Source organism: Eptatretus burgeri, chromosome 11 (genome assembly GCF_056783735.1).
Source record: "Eptatretus burgeri isolate ZD-2024b chromosome 11, Ebu_testis_v1, whole genome shotgun sequence".
Classification (NCBI taxonomy): domain Eukaryota; kingdom Metazoa; phylum Chordata; class Myxini; order Myxiniformes; family Myxinidae; genus Eptatretus; species Eptatretus burgeri.
The window spans coordinates 64,401,320-64,414,223 of NC_140971.1; the positions used below are offsets into that span (position 1 = coordinate 64,401,320).

At 41.3% G+C, this 12,904-nt stretch overlaps 2 protein-coding genes across 5 annotated transcripts in view; both read left to right on the forward strand.

Annotated features, from left to right (window-relative positions):
- LOC147017238 (adhesion G protein-coupled receptor B3-like) overlaps positions 1 to 4,603 on the forward strand; it is a 216,839-nt gene extending 212,236 nt beyond the window's left edge. For 3 of the 4 annotated variants that reach the window (XM_085846687.1, XM_085846685.1, XM_085846686.1), the window contains exons 28-32: positions 1 to 769; positions 1,031 to 1,066; positions 1,330 to 1,434; positions 1,722 to 1,787; positions 3,086 to 4,603. The exon at positions 1 to 769 is cut by the window's left edge and continues 124 nt beyond it. In XM_085846687.1, coding sequence (XP_085702813.1) covers positions 1 to 769; positions 1,031 to 1,066; positions 1,330 to 1,434; positions 1,722 to 1,787; positions 3,086 to 3,262 — 1,153 coding nt within the window. In that variant the 3' untranslated portion in view covers positions 3,263 to 4,603. Of the gene's footprint in view, positions 770 to 1,030; positions 1,067 to 1,329; positions 1,435 to 1,721; positions 1,788 to 2,916 lie in introns of all 4 variants that reach the window. The other variant, XM_085846689.1, reaches the window with a different exon arrangement.
- A 3,470-nt stretch (positions 4,604 to 8,073) lies between these two features.
- LOC147017239 (uncharacterized) lies at positions 8,074 to 10,138 on the forward strand. The gene has a single exon (XM_085846690.1). The coding sequence runs from the start codon at positions 8,468 to 8,470 to the stop codon at positions 9,557 to 9,559; it is 1,092 nt and encodes a 363-aa protein (XP_085702816.1). The 5' UTR covers positions 8,074 to 8,467; the 3' UTR covers positions 9,560 to 10,138.
- Positions 10,139 to 12,904: the final 2,766 nt, after the last annotated feature.

The following is a 12,904-nucleotide window of genomic DNA, read 5'->3' on the forward strand; positions in this document are numbered from 1 at the left end:
CCTCCCACCTCCACCTGGAAGTCAAATTCCTTTGGCTTCTGTCACACAGTCCAGCCTGAATGCCACCTCCAGTCTTCCTCGTTTCCAAGACACAGGAGGTATCCCGATCTTCCAAGAAGCTGGCACCATGCTGTCACGCTTTCCAGAGACTACTGCAAATCCAAGTTTTCTGGATCCAGGGCAATCGAGTCTGCGCTTCCAGGACACAAATAGCACTGTACCAAGATTCAATAACCGTACGATGGAAATTTCTACTGTGCAGGGCAATGAGAGCCACTGCCCGGGCACACCGGACCCTTTTGGTACATCTGGGTCACGCTTCACAACACCTGGATTGCAGTTTCTTGGCCTACAGGCAGGCAGTAGCAACAATTTCAGTGGGACCGGGAATTACGGGGGCCCTGTCAGCTTTGTTGAACCAGCCATGAGAGCAGAAGGTGGGAAGCGGTCACAGGTTGGTTATGCCAAAACCGAGGCAGAGCTTGCTCGGGCACAGCAGCTTGCACTCGAGAAGGACTACATAGTGCTGCAGAGTACCGCCAAGGAAGGAAAGGGTGCTGAGTGTACGGGTGGCTTGGGGTCCGATTACAGTGGGAGAGGTGGGTCAGGTGTCATCCAGCGGACGGCATCATACCCACACCGCACGTTGCATCATCCACGTCCACATACTTCAAACACGCTGACGAGCCTACCTGAGATTGACAAGGGCCTGATTCGGCAACTTATGAAAGGCGAGACAGGCTCAACAGCATCAGTCAACTCACTTGACGTAAGACCTGTTTGTCTGCACTTTCCAGGCATACTTTTGCTGCACAAAAATAATGGTGTACATGTAAATGGAAGAATGCACTAGAAGCCATGTTTCAACACTGGACATGTAGCAAATCCTAATAATTGACTCACAGAATTGAGTACACGATGCAGAATTGGCAAACATTTCCAAGGTAGAAGAGAAGCTGACACATTGAGAAATGACTGCCTTTGCCTCCAAGTCAATTTCTAAAAACTTTCTGTTTTGTTTCCCTTCCAGAGAAGAAAAACAAGATATTCAGAATTAGATTTTCAGGTAAGCATGAATGATGACAATTCAGTTGACACTGAATGGAAGCAATTTATTGGTAATGCTTTCAGTGCATTAGACAATTTGTCAGCACAAAAAAACGAATAAGTGTGAAGAAATATTTAAGAACAAGACATCTTGTAATGGCAAACAAATCACAGTCCTACACCTGCCTGAATGACAAAAGCAACAATAATTATTGCCCCAGATTTAATTATTCATTTATTTTAACATATGATGGCAATAATAGGATCTCGATATTCTTTCAGAAAATCATGCACACTCGGAAACGCCATCATGAAATGTTGCACGAAATGAGCCAAAAGTTTCAGACCATGGAAAGAGGGCGCCCGATGCCTCTGGACGCTATAAAGGTAAGTGTTCATTATTGCACAATCTGAAACTGTTCATCAAATCTATCAATCACCATCAATGCAAACTTGCCCCCATCCCCTCAGCTACCACTTCTCCTACCCTCCTCCACCCTCGCCACAAACACAACCATACAGTAGTATCATGGCATGCAGGATTCTCACCTCCTAATGCTGTGCCACTAATTAACGCCACTACTGTCATGTCCTCAAGCACGCCAACATTCCAAGTGCCTCCATGTTCCCTGTGGGATTACGGTTATGGATTTTTCTGGCTTTATCTTCCATAGATGCAGGATCAAATGAGGGGCAGATGGAATCCTTCATCACCCGCCAATGAATCTATTGCCGAGAGTGTAAGTCGAGACACCATTTTGAGAATGCTGACATATCTCTGTGCAGCACCAGTTCTTCAAACACACATATATATATATATATATATATATATATATATATATATATATATATATATATATATATATATTGCCATTCGACATTAATGTTCCATTTGATTCAACCAAAGTAACATATGCATGTCATGGCATTTGTGATTTGATTTGCAAGTTGTGATGCCATTTTTCCCTCGGCTGCGATTGGTCGGTTGACCATCACAATATTGGTGCTTTTGCAGCTCCTCTGTCTTGTCATTAAGTTAATTCAGTCTTGAATTTTGCCAGTCGCTTTGCTATCTCTGAATTGCATGGCAGCATTTCCCATAGTAGAAAATGAACAGGTACAATATGTGGGAAGACGAGGTGGGTCCAGGTTTCATGTTAAATTGAATTAGCTTCCATAGATGTCTCTGCTCTGCGGTTTTGATCCCTGAACACTGTCAAACCATTGATCCTCTGAATGAAAATGCATGCAAGTTCATTCTCCATCCTTCATATTTTTATGGCTTCATTGATTAGCGAAGGTGGGACAGCAGAAAGCTGTTCTTACTTTCAACGAAATGGCATGATCCGTTAACACCACATCAAACTCGGAGCCGTAAACTACTTTCAGGTGTCCTCTAATAAATTGGACGTGTTTGCAGTGTCAAAGAACAAACTATCACTGGAGCCTTGAAAATTCACAGTTTTATTCCCTTTCATGGCTTTCACAGTTTCTAACACATTCCACTGAAAGACCAGATGGAAATCATTACCAGTAATTTATTATTCATGCAGAGAATCCTCACCGCTGCAGCCAATTATTGGAGGTGCAGAAAATTTGCCTCCAAATGTTAACATTCAAATGTATTCATTTTTGGCAGAGAGTAAAGACAATCTTTGAGGAGCAAATTAAGGCAATAGATGGAAACTGTGACTTGAAACTGTGAATCATGCTCAACCATACGAGAGTCCCTTTGGAAAATGCTAATCTCACAACGATGGCCTAGCAGATTGGAGAAAGGTCTGTATTTCCTCGCCACATATACCCAGTTCCCCTTCCATTCCATGTGTCCAAACCATTCCCCTCCCTTCTTTCTGTCGTCACCTGCAGCCACTTGATGCTTTGCATGCGTATTGGGCCGACGAAAATGCAGGTGGCTGGGCCAGGAAAATGCCATAATGCAGTTGGAGAGGCTGAGGGATGGCTGCAGGTGGGTGGGTCGCCAAGGCCTGGATGACAGACCACCAGCACCTCTCTTTATCGCCCCGTAACACGGCAGGAGGCCTCGGGGCCTAGCCATGGACCTTGGGACGGCCAGGGCGACTGTGGAGCGTGGCGGTGGCCTCTACAAAGCATGCCGGCGATTGGAGTGGCAGAGGGCTATGGACAGACACACGGGGCCACACCTCTTGCCTGTCTGGCCGGCCAGTTGGACAACTTCCAGACACCTGTGTGAGACGGTGCTCAAGGAAATGCACAGTGAATTGTTCACCCTCTCTGCCCCATCTTTCCCTCTCCACGATCCAATCCGGTTAATGCAAGCACCGTTACCGAAACGGTGACCAATTTTTCACATTCAAACTCGTCAGAAAATAATTGCCAAAAAAATTTAAATAAATTGACCATGTAAGTACTGTGCTTGGTAGCTGTGGCCAAGGCGAGACTTTTGTACAATTCCTTCTTCCACATGCGTCAGTCATCCTTTTTTCCCTGCTTTTGCTGCTATAATAGCCCTATTGTTTTGTAGGAAGCTTCCTCGTAGAATGTCATTCCTTTCTTAGTTACAATGTGTAACTGTTAATAAGTGTTATATATGCACAGTTGGTATCTTTGTAAATTCCCGCTACCGTTCTTTGTGCTGTCAAAATTTGATATAACACGAGCATTGGATAACGGTTCAATTCCGACCACCAGTTTGAAATCTAGCGAACAGCAACTTTATTAACTCATTACTAAGTTTTCAATTGTCCATGTTCAGACAAACTGACGGCATTTTAATAAGATAGTTACTATAGCTCGAAACGGTTTCTCACGATCCATCCACGGCCTACAAAGGTTCATCCGCCGGCGTAGGCTCCGTAGGCCGAGTCTGACTGCGCGAGAGTCGTTGGTTCGACGGGCCGTGTGTTCCTGCTGCTGCTGCTGCTGCTGCTGCTGCTGCTGCTACCTGCATTAATGTCCCTAATGTTATCTCACGGCCTTTGTGCTGCTCCATTCATTTTCGGAAAAAGAAAAACAAACAAAAAAAATAAAAACAAAATCCCATCGCGATGTACATACCCACGACATCAGATGTTTGTTTGTTTTTTGTTTTTTTTTGACTGTAAAATTGTAAACAGATGAATGATGTCTGCACGGCAAAGGATATACAGTCATGGAAATTCGTGCAATTCTGAAACTGGATTTGAAACCGTTAACCTGCACGTCGTTGGAGGTTTTCTCTTCTTTGCAGACAGCGAGGCACTTTCACTCTGTTATTTTGTACGATAATGGACGGAAATTTGATGGTGTCCTTCAAGATGTATAATACAAGGTATAGGATATATGAATTAAAAGCACAGTCGGCTCAACTTATCTGCAGAATATTTTTGTCCAGTTTAGATCTCAGCATGTATGTAGAACATGTTGGCTGATAAAATGCCTGACTTTGGTGTGGAATTCATTTGTAACTGCGATGTGTTATTTAACACGTTTAACTTGAATGACTAAATCTTGTTTTTTGTTGGGTTTTTTTGGTCTGATTTCATTTTTTGCCTTCATTTTAAACATTTATAATAAAAATGAAACCCATCGGTACTTTTTACAAAACGAGTTGTGAAATTTCTACTTCTGGTAGAGTCCGTAAAACTTTGGGAGCTTACTAATACTCCTTCCCTCGAACTATTAACTTCGGGATCACAGAAGAATGTTTTGAAATCTAGCGAATTTGAAATCTGGAAAATTTTCTGAAACCCCAACACCCTCTCTTCCGACCCACCTTCTTCCCCCTCCCCCCTCCCAGCTTTTCCACTTTTCTGTATATATGCTCTCTACCATGATCCCAATAGAGAATATTCCACCATCAAGTTATCTCCATCCTTTCTGTCCTGCCAGGCCCTGGATTTGAACCCGTGCTTGATATACTCACCCTCCTGGGGATGTGCGAGTAAGGGGCACCACATCCCAGAGTGTACCACACTTGTGAGGGAGTGTTAAGCTGGCTTTTCAAGTCACAGTCGTGTTACCTTAAAACTTCGAAGTAATCTAATTTTTGACAAGAGTAGGCCTTTGGATGCCCTTAAAGGCTTCAAATGGGACATGGGTGTTAAGCAATAGGAAGTATGAGTTCAGTGGATGGGAAATGGGTGTTCATCGTTAACCCTGGCTGAATTTGGATTTGGGAGTCATATGGAAAATTTTGGAGGTTTTTGTGATACAATATTTCATTTTGGGTGGATTAAAGGAAGGTTTTGAGTACGGAGATCAATAATGCATCATTAGACAGGCAGAACACACTCAGAACCAGGGCATGATGGAATTATCAAAATATGCAAATGGCATGTATTCATTCCCCACATGATCCTCTAAATGGAGCTTGTTTTCCACATGAGCATGATTGGCCATGTGGAGTCTTCCTGGATCTTAAAATTTCCTTGTATTCTACTACTACTACTACTACTACTACTACTACTACTACTACTACTACTACTACTACTACTACTACTACTACTACTACTACTACTACTACTACTACTACTTTAATAGCCCCAGATATTCCCACCTATTTGATCGGCCGAGAAACCTTTTGACGCAAGTCATTCACGAACCAATTGGCCAGGCCTGACATTCGACTGTATATAAACTGAGCAGGAATTCGGAATTTGTTTGGGATGCCGACGCTACTTCACGTACTCTTCTGAAAAATACACTGTGGGATCTTTAACATCCGTAAACTAATGCTAGCAGACGGGGCACCCAGCTTAACATTGATCTGAGGGACGACACACTTTGTAATGCAGCTCCCTGCTTGCGAAGAACCAATCTGGCAATTCATATACTTCATTCGAGAAGAGCACCAGAAACCTAATTATCAACACTTCCTCAAAAATAAGTGCGCTCTCTCTGCACCGTCGTGTCAGACTTCACATTTATTTGTAAGTAAGGTATATCGATTTACCTACATCATGTAAAACTCCGGTAAAATTACTCTGACATATGTTAAGGATTCAATGTAATAATAACCTGTATATCAAGCATTTGCCAAAAGTACTCATCATGTAAGTTGGAGTCAAAACCAGTACACAGGCTGAGACAAAAGCATTGTCTTGTTGATGATTCCTTCAAGTAGAAGCATCATGTGTTTCTTGTCGCACCATGCTTTTTGGCTTTTTGGGGGTCAAGGTGCGTGGGTGTGACTTTCACAAGAAAACTCACCTACTCTTCACGAAGGACACCGTGGAATCTTCAACGTCGACCAACTCATGCCAGCACATGTCTGTCTGTCTGTCTGTCTGTCTGTCTGTCTAACACCAATCATGCCAAAACTACTGGGCCAATTGCCACCAAGCTTGACATGTAGACCAAATTCGACCCCGTGGTGAACATGGGCTACTTGGTTGTTGTTTTTTTGTTAATGATCATTCATTATGATATATCGCTAAATTAAATTCTAAATTATGTTGTGTCGGTTTGTGGGCGTGTCCTCGACGTTTCCGGCTCTCATTTGTTTAAACTCGCATATTACGTCATGCCTACATCATTACGTCCTGTCTAACCTGAATCGTAGATTCCTGTTATTGGTATTGTAATTCCCTTAATATAATTAATATATAATTCCCTTAATATAATTAATAGTAATTCCCTTAATATAGTAGAAAGTTATTGGTATTGTAATTTCCTTAATATAGTTAATGCATAATCATTTGCTATTTTGACACATAACTACCCCGAACTTAACTTACCCAAAGTAAATATGAGGGAACGTTTTAACGAGTGGGTGGAATTAATCCAAGTACAGGTACAGGTAACGTTTGCATGCATTCATAGCGCAAACGATTTGAGGTTATGATGTATAAATTATATTAATGGATTTACAGTAAGAATGGTTGGACTTTCGAAAAGTTCAGATTAATTTTGTTCATTTGAAGTTTATGCTCTTTTCAAGGGTTTCCTTTACATGTTGAGCAATCGTATCGGTAATTAATTTTGACTGCAAACTGCCGAGGTGTTTGTCTTCAAGTGGAAAGGCTCCCTGGAGTTTGAGCACTGCTTACCACCCCCTGAGGATTGTGGAGTGTCGGGTTTAACGGTTGTTGATCGATCTGGTCCAACTGCACCAACCTCCATGACTACCCGGCCCAGCCACTGCCCACCCTGGCAGTTCTCCTGCCCCCCAGCCCTTGTAGGCTAGTGGCCAAATGAGATTTTGAGTGGCATACCCCTACCCAAGGTAGAACAAGTCACAACCTATTTTTTTTTTATTGAAGAGCGATGTTTGTGGAGTTAGAAAATCATGGTTGTGAACCTGAGATCATTGCACAACATTTTGAAAATCACGTTTACATATGTACCACTGCAGACTGCAAAAATGGATTTAATCGCCACAGATTTTGGCTCATATATTTGTTAATACTGGTGCTACAAACACAAATTTGGTACCAAAATGTGAGGAATGATGACATATATATATATATATATATATATATATATATATATATATATATATATATATATATATATCTGTAAAAACCATTTGTGATGTAACAAAGGCTTTTGTGTGACCTACAGGCAAAATTAGTGGAATTTTACTCAACAAATCAGCTTCGGGTTTACCAATAAATATCAACTAAACAATTAATTTCTTTCTCAGTATTTGAGTTGTATTACTACATATTACATCAAAATAACCCTCTATCATTCTCCTTTTTAGAAATATAACTCATAAAGATAAATCAGTTGAATTAATAGAGTTATTACCGAAACCATATGTCACCCCCCTAAAAGTAACCGACATTGATTAATTTATAATACATGTATATGCATTAACCAAACAAGAATGATTTTAAATCGAGTTGCAGAAAATCAATTTTGAGCTTAATTGCCTTTTTCTAAAACTACCGATGTATACTTATCTTTAATTATTTCATTTCAGATGCTTGTGCTGACAATTGATCTGCAATTATGGATCTGGAACCACCTGTTGTGAAGCGTCGTAAAATTGACATTGACCACTGCATCATATGCTTTAAACCGCTCAACCCTAAAAAGCAAGAAGTTGTAAAGAACATTTAATGGTTTGAGTGCAATCTTCAAAGCAAGTCAAATCAGAAAAGATGACGTTTACGAAAGTATCTGGCCTTTGCAACAAGACATATTGAGTCTTGATTTGAAAGTATCATTCCACAAATCGTGTCGGGCCAAGTATACCAGCAAGTCAAATATCTCCACATCCAACCCCAGTGAGAGTGACCAGCAACCATGCACATCTGCGGCAACAGAACACACAAGAATCAGCAGAAATGAAACAGCTGGGTTTGACATCAGGACTAACTGCTTCATTTGTAGAAAATCCAACACTTCCAGAAACAAGCTTACACCGGTATCTACAGGAACTGGACAGTCCACCAGAGAAAAAGTTCTGGCAGCAGCTGACAAAAGACAAGACAATAAAATACACATACACATGCCTGCCTTTCCAGATTTGTTCGCCTATGATGCCCAGTACCACAGGTTATGCTATTCACACTATATTTCAGAAAGGAACATCACTGCTGCAATTTGTAAATCAGGAGAGGAAACAATGGGCACATTACATGATGAAGCCTTTGATGAACTGAAATGTTATCTGGAACAAACTGTGTTCTCCAAAACTAAGACAGTCACAACCCTCGTTCATCTGAAAGATGAATACGTTGGATATTTGGTTTCACTGGGTACCACGAATGCAGAACAGTATAAAACTTGGAAGTTGAAGGAGCGATTAACTAAATATTATGGTGACCAAATAGTCTGTGTAACATTTGATGGCCACACTGACATCATATGCTCTTCTGCTGTGACCTTATGTGATGCCCTGAGAAAAGCCACGATTCTGCAGAGCATGACTGATGAACCAGAATATGAAGACATCCCATCTGATGTACCATCAGCCACAAAGAGTGAAATGCATACTATGCATGCTGCAGCTGGTATCCTGAGGAAGCACATGGCTGATATCGAGCATGTTGGAAATATGTATGCACCTGTCGAGGAAACAGATATTCAGCACTGGGCAGAATTTGTTCCTAATACACTCTACGACTTTATTCAGTGGTTCACCAGTGAGAAATCACACACGAATATAACCAGCTGTAGTGATGAAGGTGTTATGAAGAACAACCTGAGGACGATCGCCATTGCTCACAATGTAATATCACAGGGACGTCGAGTGTACTCCACAATAACGCTTGGTTTAGCCTTGCAGGTGCATCATGAATTGGGAAGCAAGCATCTCATTGACATGCTTCATGAATTAGGACACTGTGTTTCCTATGATGAGGTGAGACGTTTCCTCACGTCTGTGGCTGTTGATCAAACTGCCTCGGAGGATATTTACATCCCCAAAGTTCTTCAAAACCTACGTTGCACCGACGATGACTGTAGGCAGAGCAGAACATGTCATTGTATCTCTGCAGGACTGACCTGCACTGAATTCTGCTCGTGTAGTGCAGACGATTGTCCAAATGTTGATGATTCTGTTGCCTTTGACGACAGCACTGATGAAGAGCGTGACTGAACTTTTAAATGTATTACATGTATTACTTCATGTAATAGATGTACATAAGTTACAGTGCATGTTATGAATTCATTATCGTCATATGTGAAATAGCTTATATCAACATGATGTCTATAAAAGTCACTTTCACAATTGTGTCAGAATCTTAAGTCAATTCTTCATGTTGCATATCTGCTTCAGGATTTCTATCGGTCAGCATTAGTGGGGCGACATATGATTTCAGTTATAACTATATCATTTCAGTGACAATTATATCATTAGATATATTTTTCAAAGGGTAAATAAACTTGGATTATGTTGATGTAACAAGTATGACTGCAAGTCCAATATTTTTGAAGTAATTAATGTTTTTGTTGATATTTTTTGGTAAACCCGAAGCTGATTTGTTGAGTAAAATTCCACTATTTTGCCTGTAGGTCACACAAAAGCCTTCGTTACATCACAAATGGTTTTTACAGATATATGTCATCATTCCGCACATTTTGGTGCGAAATTTGTGTTTGTAGCACCGGTATTAACAAATATATGAGCCAATATGAGCCAAAATCTGTGGCGATTAAATCCATTTTTGCAGTCTGCAGTGGTACATATGTAAACATGATTTTCAAAATGTTGTGCAATGATCTCAGGTTCACAACCATGATTTTCTAACTCCCCAAACATCCCTCTTCATGAAAAAAATAGGTTGTGACTTGTTCTACCTTGGGTAGGGGTTTCTCACAATTTTAGGCCCCTTTTTTAATTTGGCCACTAGCCTATTGGCGCATCGGCTCCATGCCTCCTCCCCCCAGGCCCTCCAATTCTCCCACCCCATTCAGCCCTCCAACTCTCCTTCTCCCCCCCTCCCCCCAACCTCTCAATTTTTCTCTCGAGCAACGCCGGGTACCCCTACTAGTGCATAATAATACAAGTCAAAGCATCGAAAATTAACTGGACTTATGTGAGAAATGTTATTATTAGCTTTTCCTCTGAACTTCATGACCCTAACAGGTGTTAATTAACCAATTAACCGTTTTCACTGCGGGGAAATGGAGCTGAATGATACGAAAACCTCATCAGGATCAAATCACCCATTCCAAAGTTATTTGTAAAGGGCTTGTAGTTAAACCTGAGTGTTCTTATAAAATCTAATTATCTAAAGTTCTCCATAATGCTTGTGGATTTCATCTCGGCCATTCCACAATGATAGTTGTTTGGCCATTAAGAGCAAACGAAATTGGAGTAACTTTACTCGTTTTTCTTTTCTATTGCTCTCTTGTTCTTATAGAATTAACTTATCCAGAGTGCTTCTTCCATAATGACATATTCAGGAAATTGTCCCCAATTATTTGTGCAGACAATATGTTTGACGAGGGATCTCACCAACAACAAGCAAATGTCAAATGCTTTCATATTAAAAAGTCAACCCTATTATTGATACAGGTATGAAGGCAATGGGAAAAGCAAAACAACATGGGGCAATGGATCAATAAGCAAAATGAGAGCAAAGAGACAATGAGGGGAGTGATCAGACAACAAATGGTTAGACCAGAGCAGGACATGAATTGCAGGAGAAGGAAGAGAAAAGGATCTCAGTGGGTGTAGTAATGCTTAGCAGTGGAAATGGGAGAGACCATGAGATGGTTGGTGGTGGGCAGCAGACTTAAAATCCTGTATGGAAGAGCTCATGACAATGGACTCAGGAAGACAGTTCCTCAGGTGGGTTAAAGAAAGGATGAAAGAATGGAGGTCAGCATTGAATGTAGACCTTGGGATGGTAACAAGCAAAGGGTTTCTGGCAGAATGTGTATGGCTGGAGAGACAGAGGTTTGGTGGATATGGCAAGAGGAACAAGAGAAGAATATAATTGATAAAAAACTACTGCAAGGCCACCATTTTGTCTACAGTGAGCAAGATGTAGACCATGAGACTCAGCTTTCTGAAGATGAGATTCCAAAGACACAGAAGGCCTTATATTCCACAGAGGGAGTTTCACGTGGGAGGGCAAGATGGGAAGCAGTGTCATCAGCCAATAGTGAGAAGCAATATTCCCTGACACCATACAATGAAGGATTTATCCACCATTATATGCTGAGAATGGCAGAGGAAAGACTTGGTTTCCAAGGTGGTGGCCAGCTTTGGAGGCCAGCTTGCTCAAGACTTGTTATAGTTGATATTGAGGCCTCTCCCAGAGGTTAATGGCGAGACGAAAAATACATTGGAGGATTTGCCTGCTGGTCCTAATGCAGAGACAATGTGAGAATATGGGTCTCTCTTCCGCAAAATCACACGAGATGCCCAGTTGCTATTTATTTTCTCCAGATTAGCAGAGATGAATGTTGCTGCAGCATCATTACCTAAGCTGCCAAGGGTGGATGGCAGTTATGTTTTCACTACTGTTGGGTCGCTGAAATAGGTGTGTGCGAAATAGGGAGAAAAATTCCTATACATGAATTATTGGCAGTAATTCTGTCTGTTTGTTTAGATGTTTGTTCGTTTGTCATCAGCATAATTGGTAGTAAACATGAGCAGATTTTGACCAAACTCGGGTGGTAGTTATATCTTATGACCTAGTGCTTTGGAAATTGTGAAGGTTACTAGGGACGCTTTGATTCCCTAGTAACAACCGAAAACCCTTCAAAATCGGTACCGTTCACACGAAATCAATTCTGAAAGCCATTATCCCACGTAGGGTTATGAAATTTAGGACGAATGATCTACAGGTGATGCTCTATCAAATATATTCCGGATTTTGTGATATATGGAATATTTTACCTGCAGCGCCCCCTACAATTAGGGTATGCACGAAAATTGGCAAAAATTGAAGGGCCCCTAGCGACCAGGTGAGTGCATCGATACGAATGAAACTTTGCAGGTTAATGGTACTCAATGAGTACTACAACTTTTCCTCAGGACATATTGACCGATTTCGCTTAGGTCAGGGGTCAAAGGTCAATTAGTGCAAAAATCGATAATATGCGAGAGCTGGAGGTGCCTTCGCGCCAAATGTTACTCCTCCTAGGGTTATGGTCAGATGGTCATGAAAATTCACACTAATCGTCTGAAATACATTGTGCACAAACGATCGAGCCGGATTTTCGATTTAGATCTTTGTTCACCCACAGCACCCCCTTGAACTTTGGGGATTTCCGATTTCAAACCGCATTTTCGGTACTTTTCATTCAAATGGATACCGAGTAGTTATCAATCGATGGAACTGGATGAGGTTTGATATGTATAATCTTAAGGTGATTCCCTATCCGCTATCTGACATCCATTATGCTCTATATCTTATAGTTTCCATGCTCGGCGACCCATCACCGCCTACCGGCTTGTCTGTCTGTTTGTTTGTGAACAGGATATTTC